The 12,780-nt window shown below is 32.5% G+C and overlaps 1 protein-coding gene across 2 annotated transcripts; it reads right to left on the bottom strand.

Annotated features, from left to right (window-relative positions):
• Nucleotides 1–5,921: 5,921 nt before the first annotated feature.
• LOC109008137 (uncharacterized lipoprotein syc1174_c-like) lies at nucleotides 5,922–11,421 on the bottom strand. Of its 2 annotated transcripts, XM_035684078.1 has the most exons (9): nucleotides 11,164–11,419; nucleotides 10,926–11,060; nucleotides 10,730–10,846; nucleotides 10,350–10,478; nucleotides 9,260–9,439; nucleotides 8,569–8,709; nucleotides 7,353–7,538; nucleotides 7,092–7,163; nucleotides 5,922–6,432 (listed from the first exon to the last, which is right to left on the bottom strand). In XM_035684078.1, exons 1-9 carry the CDS (start codon nucleotides 11,281–11,283, stop codon nucleotides 6,271–6,273), a joined length of 1,242 nt encoding a protein of 413 aa, XP_035539971.1. In that variant the 5' UTR covers nucleotides 11,284–11,419; the 3' UTR covers nucleotides 5,922–6,270. The 2 variants fall into 2 exon arrangements, with proteins under 2 accessions (XP_035539971.1, XP_035539972.1); XM_035684079.1 differs by lacking the exon at nucleotides 10,926–11,060 and having other exon boundaries at nucleotides 11,164–11,421.
• Nucleotides 11,422–12,780: the final 1,359 nt, after the last annotated feature.

Below are 12,780 nucleotides of genomic sequence, written 5' to 3'. Positions count from 1 at the left end.
AATGGGACAACTTTTCATCAAAAAAGAAAAAAAAAGTACTAAGTACATTAATCCAATGTTCCATCGGCCTCGCAAGAAACAAACCACCCATGCAGACAGACAACGATTGATCGATGATCATAATTGCGATAGGACCCGTCGGCAAACCACCCATGCAGACAAACAACCCATACAGTCATCGATCCCAGCTACAGTTGGTTATAGAATTTATATATATATATATTTTAAAAAATAAAAAAATTATAATATTATTAAAAAATATTTCATTAATTGTTAAATAAAAAAAAATTAAAAATTAAAATTATAGAATATAATTGTAAGAATAGTATTATCATATATATATATAATAGCAGTGAGTGATGTGTAATGCACGTTTTTTTAATGACTAATATCAATAAAAAATATTTTTTAAATCATTCGGTAAAATAAATAAATTCTCATTCAGGATAAATTTTGGGTCCCGAATTGGGGACCCAAAGCATTTCTCTTACTTAATAATTACAAGTTTCTAAACTTCTAAAAAAAATAAAAAAAACAATTCAACTTTTTAAATTTTCAAAATAAAAAAATTATTTTTAATAATATTTTTATTCTATAATATTTTTATTCAACTTTTTCTTTCAATTTTTTCGAAAATCTATAAAAACATCTTAACTCAAACTATTTTACTATTATTCATAAATTATTTTATTATTATTCTCAAATCATTTCATCTTATTTTACGATACATAAGGGTTTATATATTTGAAGCCGACTCACAATATACATTGTACTATATATATATATATATATATATATATATATATATATGTGAAGGATCCAATAAAGTTAAAGAAATTTACCGGAAGAATGCAGGCAGCGGAATATCAACGATAATGTTTAATAATTGAACAATACCTAATTCACGTCTGCATTTATGTTTTAAAAAGATTGGTCGATCAATATTCTAGTTAGAACCTTTTAAAACTACTATGATGAGTAAGAATTTCTTCTTCCTATATGTAAAATGTAGAATCTCATTCACTATTTCCTATACTTAGGCCTAGCTAGTTTATCTCAATCCATATCTTCACATCTCATTTTCTTTTCAAATATCACTCAAATATAAATATTATTTAATTTTCAATTTTTATTTTTTTCATCTATTCATTACAAATTTTCCAAACCTTCAAACAAAATATAAAAAATAATTTAATTTTTTTAAAATTTCAAAATAAAGATAATATTAAAAAATTATATTCTAATAATATTTTAACTTTATAATATTTTTATTCAATTTTTTCTTTGATCTTTCTCAGAACTCAATAAAACATTTTAACTTAAATTATTTCACTATTATTTATATATTTTTTTATCTCATCTAATTAATTTCCCAAACAAGGCATTAATAGTATTTACCTATTTCTAATCAGTATTAACATTTATAGTAGAACATCAAGCCAATATTTCAAATCAACTAATAATTAATATTATATTCAGGGTGTTTTAAAATTCTTTAAAACTAATCACGTTTATTTTTACAGATAATATGAGATAAAAGTTAAAAATTAAATAAAATATTATTAAAATATATTTTTTAATATTATTTTTATTTAAAAATTTAAAGAAATTAAATTTTTTATTTTATTTTATATATAAATTTAAAAAAATTATAATAATAAAATAAAATAAAATAAAATGAATTGAGAAATTTTCTCAAAACAAACTAAGCATGTCAGATTCCATTTATCCATTTCCAAGCTCCATACGTGATATTGGATATACATATACCACTACTTAATAGTTTTGTTTTTATTACATATTTTAATGGAGGTTTCTGCCTATTTTTACTTTTTTACATAAAAAATAAATAAAATGAAATAAAATTCTGGAGCTATGGTACTTCGGAGTCACAGATGTCAGAATCTCAACCAAACGATCAAATTGATCAGTAGATACTGTGAAAGACTGTGCGCTGTGGACCGTGGTTGATTTCCTGATGAGCACGTGTCTCTCATGCAAAAGATGTCCATTCATGGAAAAGAAGAAAGATGGGTAAAGAAAGAGCTTAAGGGCATTTTTGGCGATCAAGAAAATATCTCAAAATTCTTATAAAATTTTCGTAATTTTGTTTTCAAACTCAAATACAAAGTATTTTTTAATTTTTAATTATTTTATTTAATTATTACTTATTCATTATTTAAATATAAAAATAATATAACTTTAACATATTTCAAAACGAAATACACAAATCAATATAATTTTTACAAATTTTAAAATAAAAATAATATTTAAAATTGTATTTAAATAATGTATTAATCAGTCTTAATCTTATCATTTTTTTTTAACTTTAATTTTTTAAAACCTAATAAAAATCAAATATTTTTATTACTATTTATAAAATCTTAAGATACTCCAATTAAGTGTTCAAAGATGTCTTAAGATAATTGACACTTAGATGTTGTTTTGAATAAGAATTTTGTATACCGTTAAAAAAAAAATTGTTTTAAGATATTTGAGTTTTTTTAACTCTGGATATATTGATGCATTTTCTCACTGATCACAACTGAGATGAGATGAGTAAATTCTCAGCAGGGGTGCAAATTTAAACCGTTTAACCAATCCGACGACTAGAAAATTTTGAATTACCCGAACCAAAATACTCGACCTGAAATGAAACGGGTGTAAAATGGAACTCTTCCGTTTGGTTTCCAAAATCAGTCGGGCTAATCAGTTAATTCCCGATAATCGTATTTATTGAACGATGCCGTTTTTGCTTTTTTTTTTTTATCGATACTTTCTTTCAAACTTAGGCATTACAGCTTTCTTTCTCACTCAATTTCTCAGACACTCATCTCAGAAGTTCAGAACTTAGCCAGGGCAGCCCTCTCGCACTCTGCCCTCAGTCTCACTCTCAATCTCTCTCTCGAACATCCACTCAGGCATTTCAGCATTTCTCTCCCACTCTCAGTCTCTCATACATTCTCTTCTCAAAACTTAGCCCTCTCGTACTCTGCCTCTCATTCTTGTTGTCTCAATCTCTCTTTTGGATAGAAGGTATGGATAATCTTGGTCGTTGAACTTTGGGTATTTTGAATTTTTCGTTTTCTTCGTGATTTTATGCTCTCTAGCCTTTCTGTTAAATTAATAAAGGACCAATAATCGAACCCAGGAATTAGCATATAAGTTACTTAAAAAAAAAAAAAAGTAAAAAATTCCACGAATCTGTTCAGCAAATGGAGTGGAGGGTGTGATTTTTAGGGTCTTCAAGAGGTCCTTGTAGATGGATAAATTGGGTTCGTAAACGATATACCGGCATTGAAGTAGAGCGACGGTGGCTGGCAGTACCTTATCTTGTATTGAATAAAGACTGGATGAGTTTGGGTCTTCTCGAGCGAAAGTTAGGATTAATTACCTCGGAATTAGAGCACTAATTAATGCATTGTGTTATAAAGCATGGATGGATTTGGACAGTCAACTTTCCAATTCATTAAAATATTTAAATTACTGCTAATTTATATGCATGGTATATTCCCTCTTAAATCAATCTATTTCTACCTTAAAATATATATATATATATATATAAATTTAAACTCTCGATATTCCCCATGCAATAAGACTTGATGAGACGTCGTTTTCTATTTAAATGCAGAGCACATGGGACTTTATTATTTCCAATCCAACACATGGGAATTCAGCACCTTTAGACTGTTATAATAATTTGGCCATTGGCAATGATCACTGATTTGATTACCACTTTCCAAGAGCTATATATATATATATATATATATATATATATATATATATTAGACTGTAACATATGATGAAGTAGTATGCATGACTGGAAGGTAGACGTACGTACACTTGGTTAGCGCATATTACATATATATATATATAGAGAGAGAGAGAGGAATATGTAAAAGCAGACAGAATAATTAGAATGGACGTGTCGGGAAGAAATTAGGAATGGCGGTTGCAGGCTGAATTCTTGTTTTAATTTATTGGATGCTTGCAGAAATTCAACAATATTCTTAATTTAGCCATCAATGAAACAAAGACTATTACTGTGAATTTGGCAATTAAGTTCATATATATATATATATACACACATATATCTATAGAATTTTCCTAGAGAAAAAGAGTTTAAATTGAAAACCCATAGTACAGAAGATAAAGAGGGGAAGGGTCATGATCAATTAATTAAAGCAGTAGTTGCATGTAAATCTTGATGCATGCGTTTAGGTTGGCCACGTTCCATCTACCCACAATCTTAACAAGTACGGCCCTTACATTAATTAATTACATATATAGGACCCATGAAAGTCCCCTTAATTCGTACCTTATATCTTGCTTCAGCTACAAATTTTGTGGGGGGACCTTGTACGTGCGGATAAGCTTACTCTTTTTCTGAGTCAGCATCTACAAATGGGGGTGTACGTGTGGATAAGCTTACTCTTTTTCTGAGTCAGCATCTACCTAAAACCTCAAAAAACAATGCAGCATATATCTAAAGGAAAATGATATAACAACTATACTACCACAATTTATTTACAACTAATTATAAAAAATTATTATTTTATCTACTTTAAATTGCTGCAAGTACAAAATTTTTAAGTAGAAAATATTAATATTTTAATATGTAATAATAATTGAGTTATAATATAGTTGTAATATAATGGTGACAGTTTCTCCAATGTTGTTAATATAATTAACAAGGACTTTGTACTAAGATCCTAACGAACCACTACAAATGATTGACAAGTAATGCAGATGACGGCTATTTTTATTAATTGAAAATTGTTAAGGTCCTCTTCTTTTTTTTTTTAATTTTTTTTTTCTCAAATGCACGAAGGGTTAACTACCTCGTGACAGTCTCTGAGTCCTCCTAAAGATACCAAAAAACAAGAAGTCCCAAGATGCATCTGGGAAATCACAAATTATCCTAAGCCCATCAATAAATCAAGTATGAGCAAGAAAAGAAATAAGTTTATAAATAAAATTTTTAGAATAATTTTACACATTTTTTGAAAAATTCAAAATTAGATAGTGAGATAAAATGAGACGGTTTTAGATGAAAGTTAAAAGTTGTTTTCACTTTACTCATTGAGTGTTTTGCGATGATGGAAAGAATAATGCTAGATACAATCGTTGAATGTGCAAGCGCTATGCAATCTTTTTGAAAAAAAAAAAAATAGGATCCATGATTAAAAAATTAATTTTTTTTTATGTGAGTCCCTTATTTGTTTAATTTTTTTAAAGAGATTACACTGCCCTTGCTTACTTCACGACTATAAATATATTTTCTCAATGGGAAAGATGTATATTTAATTATTTGGATTATATTTGGGCTAAAATAGTAACCCTTCCAAATCATAAATCAGAACCATGCAATGGGTCACACCGCCAGCTGCACCATGCAAAATATTACATGGACGACATCTCAGATCATCCTAATGTAAAGAAGTCCAGATGTTTGCACCTGGTCGAAACAAATATTCAGAAACAGTTGTCACAGCACAGACACTGACGAGTTGTTTTAGGTTCCATCAAAGTGTCGGACTACAATATGGACCAAAACAAGAAGTCGATATTAGTGTGCCTGTCAAGCTCCATAGGCAATGCTTTTTTTCTTAAGAAGGTTGATCTTTTTCAACAAGTTAGGAGTTGAAGTGAGTTGAGTTAAATTAAGATGATAAAATATTATTAAAATATTATTTTTTAATATTATTATTTTTTTTAGATCTGAAAAAATTAAATTATTTATTATATTTTATATTAAAATTTAAAAAAATTATAATTATAAGTTGAGATGAGTTAAACATCAAAATTTACTTATGTCAATTTCCATCTTGTTTTGACATTTCAACAATTACTAATTATTTCCATTCATTCCACGGACCCACCCATCACTCCCATAATCAGTACAAGAACCCCAAAAAAAACATCATGAATCACAATTTGATCAAAACCAACATAATAGCATGTTAGATGTCAGTTATACAGTTTTCTGTTCCTAGCAAATATGATTAACCATAATGAACTTTTTTTTCAAAAAACAAAAACCATAATGAACTTTTGACCTGTAGATACTGCATTCTATTTCCTTGTTTTCAACGCATTTCAGCAAAAAAAAAGTTGTAATAGTGCTCGGACTTGGTGGGTCATTGACTCATTCGCCGAAGAATATCTTCTTTCTGTAATATAACCATAATAGGTAAAACTACCTCCAAACCCAACCCCCCCACCCACCCACCCACCCCGATCCTGCAACCATAGGCTCCGCAACAGTGATCAGGTGATGGGCATAGTACTTGAAAACACATTACCATTGGCAAGCAGGGGGGAATTGCATGGAATGTTGTCTATTCTGTTTCTTCTGAGTGAATGTGGGTCTGTTCCTGCTTTGTGAGCTGCAATGACACCAATGGCTTCCCAGTAGTTTGAGACCTGGACCTGTATAAGAGGTTCATTTCTGTTCAACAACCATAAATATATATATATATATATGTATATATATATATAGAGTTCATTTGGAATAAACAAAAAAAGAGTTCCAATGATAACTAAGAGGATTTTTAATGGTCCACTAGGGGCACTGATCGTTTTTCTTTTTCACTCATGTTCCTCATCTTCCACTTTTCTTCTCTTGTTTTTTTCCCAGCAAATTCCAATTTCTCTCTACTCCAAAATTGTTGTTCAAAATAGAATATTAGCAGTAACTAAGCATTGCCTCGGGACATAATTCCAAGAAAACAAAAAGGTTCACTAGGTTCACTAAATGTTCCTCACTAGATGCAAGTTCATCGACTAAGTTATTCAAAACCGTGGCAGGTACTACCAACTTCTTGAAAGAAATTGGAAGGGCATCCTACTGGACAATAAAAGAATTATGCATTTGGGGACATGAGTTATTTGCCTTAAATATTTTTTTTTTATAAGTAACTAACCCTTAAATATTTTATAAAAGGCAACATTTATTTCTTTTCTTTTTAATAACACAAGAACAATGGCAACAACTATTCATTGGGCCGTAAATTATTGCTTCATTAAAGTGTATCACAGAACAACTAACAGAATGAAAACAAAAGGAAGTCAGGAAAACAGATGCATACCGCTTCAATGCCAAGCTTATCTGGTGTATCATTGAGAACTGTTTCATTTTCCTCCACAGTAATAATAAGTGGCTGCAACAAAATCAATAAAAGTAATAATCAAACTGATAGCTAAAATTTAAAACCTGATGTCATCATAAAAATATTGAGGGTGTAGGGTGGACAGGGATGACTAAGATTCTAAAGTTCTATCAGGCAAATTTGGCCTTTCAACATTCAGCCAACATTGGTTAATCAGGAAAATAAATTTAAAATTTATACCTTGTTCCTCTTGATCCTTGCAAAAGCAAGAGCACCATCTCCTCCACACGCATCATTTGGAAGAATCACACTATCAACATCACTTGCCAGTATGCAACCCTTCTCCAAGGAATCATTGTTCTTGACCAAGTATTGTGGTGCATTACTTAGCCCAGCAAGCACACATGGCAAGAATGTGTGTCCTAACTGTTGCACAGGTTTTGGGAGTGAGAGAGACGAGAGAAGACTTTTAGGTACTATACAAAATATTCTTTTGGGAAGAAAAAGAACAAAATAATTGTTGTATCCATTGCATTTAGTTTTTCCTTTTCTTCCTTTTTGTATATCCGACGAAGGTATAAATAATTCCATTGAATCATAAATTTCTATCAATTTACTCCATTTGTGCAGGAACATGAGTTGAGGAAATAAGTGTATCCATACAGTCAATTGAGGCTGCTTGGCATTATGTTAATGATGCTAACAAGCTATCTTTTGAAATAATGTAAATTATATACATTTTTCTATCGAAGTGTCAACATGCCATTCTGCAATCGCATGGCCAATGAGGCTTTCCAAATCTTATCTTCAGAATCTACTACCACACACAAAAAAAAACCTTTTCCCATAAGAAAACATAAAGCCTACAACCAAAGCATGAGACATCTTCTGAGACTATTGATTGCACCTTTAGAGACCTTTTAGATCCTTCAACTTGCATTTTTTCATAGCATTTCACAAAGAGTAATATAAACATCCCTAGCTAAAGCGATGAATTATTACCTTCATCCACCATACAGCAAACCACCATTGGTTCTATTACCATTTTCTGTGGAGGTAAGCACCTTCATGAATCTTTTGGTGACGCAAGGATTTAACATGTTGGAACACCACCCGACCTAAAAGTTGAAGCCTATGACTATGGGCCCAATCATATTATATAAATCATTCAAATTTGTGACAGCCTTAAGCTTTTTACCCTCAAATTTGTGTATTCAACACTAATTTGCTAGGTGAATATCTTTTATAGGTTTCCATGAGATTCAACTGATGACCTTACCCTCTATCTCTTGTTAGGGCAGGATATGCTATTTGGTCAAAGACCGACTGCTTCAAAATGGTTCTCTTCTATTATAATATGAACACACACTCATGCTTGGGATGGGGAAAAAGATAAGAGTTGCATCCCTAGATTTCAAAACAAGATATTTTATTTGTTATCTCAAGTGTTTCTTACCTCCTCAGCAGCTGATTTTGGGGATAGTGATAGGCTCAGGGGAAAAGGTGAACATGCAGGAGCATGAGCACAAGGAATTTGGAATTCCTGCACCACCAAATGACTTATAACTGCCTCCACCCCTGCCAATAGATCTATTCCCTGCAAAGTAAATAAGAATAGCGTGTAAGCAGATGTGAACCTTCATAGAATCAAATGAAGAAAATGGGATTAGCTTAAACCCATTATCAACCAATACTGGCAAAGATGTCAAGTTGTTTTGATGACCTTGAGAAGAAGCTTAAACTGAAACTAGGTGTTTCAATTGCAGAAACCACATGCTCACCTTCCTGAAAAACTTACCATATGAACACAAAGTTGACATCCAGAACCATTTAGAACCAAGAAGAAAATTAAAGGAATAAATACTAACAATGTTTTTGCTGAAACTAAAAATTAATGATGCCCTATGTGAAAGGAAAAAGAGGGGTAAAATGGAAAGGAGAAAGAGGAGAAGCAGGAAGAGCAATCAGAACTAGTTGTTTCAGTCTGAATGCCCAGTATAATGTATGACTATATCAGAAAATAACACCGAGGTCGCTATAATGAAGTGCTTGTTCAATAATTTAGATAGCTCTGCCATATGCCCATATAAGACCAATGACATGCCTTTAGTAAACATGCAGTATGGTATAAACCGTTATTGCCATACCATCCCTTGTCGATAATCATCCGTGCCTTCAGCATCATCATCATCTGGGAAGCGTCCAACAACTGCAATGGCATTCACCCCTGAACGGCTAACTAAAGTCTGTACAGCTCTCAGTAATGAGTCAGGGTGTTTAATCCTCCCTGTTGATTGCCCATTCTTTGGATCAACCCACATTTCTACCTGCAATATTTGCTTGTACCGTATCAGTTATAGAAGAGAGAAAAAAGTTCTGTTTTCTTGGCTAGGCAATACAACGATAACTGTTCAAGTACAGCACATTTGCCAACTTATCAAAGCTTTTTTTTCCATACTTTCTTTAAAAATGTTCACTTGTGACGACTCAGGAGAAGTGTCAACCAAATCTGCACTATAACCTCAAAAAGGCATGTCAATTTGAAGCTTCCCTAGAATTACTTATAACACACAGTTTTGCCTGGTAAGTAGCCAATGTGAGCAACCATAACTACTTTATTACGTACCCACTCTATGTCATATTCACAACGTAGGCCTCTGTCACATCATTACTACGCTGAAATGTACATATGAAGTAAGATCATAATTCATAAGCAGATATGTGAAACAGCGTAAACACAATTATTAAGTCCTTGACCCGCAGACAAACACATTAAGCAAAAAGTAGTACTACATGTACTTACAATTTTACTTACAAAACTCATTTTGTTAATTTTCTTTTGAATTTCAAATTTCATGATTTTCAACATATTAATATCTTACATATGGAGAAGTAAGTTTTTTGTAAATTTTTTTTTAGGTACATATAGCATTTTCCTTAAGCAAACAATGGCGTGTTACATAATTCGAATTGCACGATTTTCTATGAGCAAAGCTCTTAAAAAAGGCTGATTAGAGTACGTTTGGGTAGTGAGAAGTGTTAAGAATGTTTGTGAATAGTAGTGAAAAAATAATGAAAAAGTAATAATAAAATATTGAATAGTAGTAAAAAGTAGGTGAAAAGTAATGAATAGTAGAAAAGTAGGTAAAAAGGTAAGAAGTACTCTCACTTGCCAAACATACCCAAGTGAATTCACCATATTCAACTCCATATCTCAGACAAAATAACAATGGGTACCTCCAAAGGGGTGTCAGTTACAATATATTCCACCACAGGCAATCCAAGGGAAGCCCTTACAGCATCAGCCACTTGTAAATGGCGTATCCGAAGCTCTTCCTCTATTCCAGCATCAAGAACCAATCCCACCTGATTCATATCACTCTTTAAGACTATAAATGCATGAGTTTTTAACTCTCTTTTATATCTAAAATAATTGAAGTAATTTTTGTACATTTTTTTTTTTTATAAGTACATTTTTCTACATTTTATGTTTCTATTTTTTAAGTTTTTGTCCAATTCACTCGTCATGTACCAGTTGATAAGTAGCGCCAAAAATATCCTTTAAGCATAGTATATTACTACAAATTAAGGGAGAGACAGAGACAGACAGAACGCACCCTGTTTTGGTGAACAGGCTGTAAGGCCCATAATTCTTCAGCAAACCGGTCAAGAGCGTGGCCTTCAACGTACAAAACATTGGGCATGGGCCAGTACAGCATCGCCGCATTGAGCACCTGCAAAGCTCAACAAGCCAGAGTCCCTTATCCAAAACGTACAAACAAAACATGAAACAGAGGTTGAGAGGCACGCTACATTAGGGTGAGTGATGAGACAGTCGACGACGGAGGAGAGAGCGCGAGCTACGGGCAGAGCGTCTCCTGCGAATCCACCGATTGCGGCTCCTATCCCCGTCGGGACTATCATGACGCTCGTGTAGTCCCTCTTAAACTGCGCGTCCAAACACAAAACCAAAGCTTTTTCATAATCTCACTCCCCGCCCCGCCTTTCTGCGTATGTACAGACAGAAGTAAGGAGGAGCTGAGAAACTGACCTTGACAGAGTGGTTCATAGCGGAGCAGGAGACGCTTAATTTGGTGGACGGCTGGGATTTTGGAACCAACGGGTTTCGGGCGGCGAAGGAGGGGAGTGGACGGCCGAGATGGACTGCCATTTTTGGCGGAGCGAGCGTGAACTGTTGCTGGCCTGAGGCCTCCCGCCCTTTAAAGGAGGGAACAGACCGAGGGATTAAAAACAGTTTGACCAGTTTAACCCTGCTTATTTCCAAAAGGACAGGGCTATTTTGGGTTGAACCGACTCAAAGGTTGAATATTCTTCCTCCAAAGAAACCAATAATCCGGACCCTAAACGGGTAGAAAAAGTAACGCTTCAATCCCCTATTTTGTTATTTAATATGGAAAATTAACTATTTCAAAAATAAATAAATATAATATAATACAATATATTAACTAGTGTAATTAAAAATGATAAAATTAAAATTAAAAAACTGAAAATTTAATCTTTTAACATTGTATTAATATCTCGCTGATATATTTTGTTGACTTGATAGTATATAATGAATTGAAAAACGCTATGGTTAGGAAGAAATTTTATAAAAATAAATTTATAATTTAACATACTAAATCAAAATATTTCAAGAGTTTATTTTTATAAAATTCTGTTGTAATGAAAGTATTTCTCTAATAAATTTCGTACTTAGATCTGAGGTAGGTTAGGTAGCCAACTACCTCTTTGCTATATGAGGAATGGGCCCTAGAGGGCAATGGAATAAAGCCTTCGATGTGAGGAAAAAAAAAACCATTTGCGTCTGCATATTCAAATCTCGTTTTATCAGCTTCATTGCATCCACTTCCGCTGAATTGCAAGGAAAGAGTTTAATCTTCACTGGCCAAAGAGAACAGCTATGTGTTGGTCTTTCAAAGCCAACTAAAGAGGTGAAACGTATACTCTTTTAGCTTATGCAAGAATTCTAAACTCAATATAAAGTGGAAGCACCACCATCAAGTTAAACTCAATTTGCAAACCATTTGTCAATCTGCACTCCTTCCATGAAGTCCGATTGTTGAGGACTTTGGCAAAAGACTTGCGATACAATTAAAACTCTTCCTTCCTTTTGCTATTTTCTCCCCCTTATTTCTACGTGACTTTATATGGCTGTATTTTAGCTAAGCTGTCATGGAAATTATGAAAAACTTTTGCCTATTTTCGATGCCCACAGTCGATATGGAGTCAGAGAATGAGTAAATTTCCTTATACAAGTACCAAAAGTGCTCAAAGAAGGATGCTGGAGTTTGTCTTTTAATTGGAGTTGGCTCGACCTAGTTCTAGCACTCCCAATTACCAGTTATCAAGTTAGGCAAGGCATTAAAAACTAAGTTGATTGAGCATAATTCCTCTGCAGAGATATGGGTGTTTAAGGAGAATTCATTAATTAGCCAGAAAATATGAACGTGTTATTGGAGTTGTTGTCTTGCTTCGTAGTTAGTGCCACTTTTTTTTTCTTTTTTTTTTTTTTTTTTTTTTTTTTTACTTTTTAAGTCTGTAAGTTAAGAAGTCTCAAACAGCATATTGAAAAAAAAAAAAAGTTAATATGATTTTAGAATTTAGATCTCTTAAATTAAAGCTCCTGTCTAAAAGAGATACAAGTGGG

Source organism: Juglans regia, chromosome 13 (genome assembly GCF_001411555.2).
Source record: "Juglans regia cultivar Chandler chromosome 13, Walnut 2.0, whole genome shotgun sequence".
NCBI classification, from domain to species: Eukaryota; Viridiplantae; Streptophyta; class Magnoliopsida; order Fagales; family Juglandaceae; genus Juglans; species Juglans regia.
This window is presented reverse-complemented; position numbering and strand designations above follow the sequence as displayed.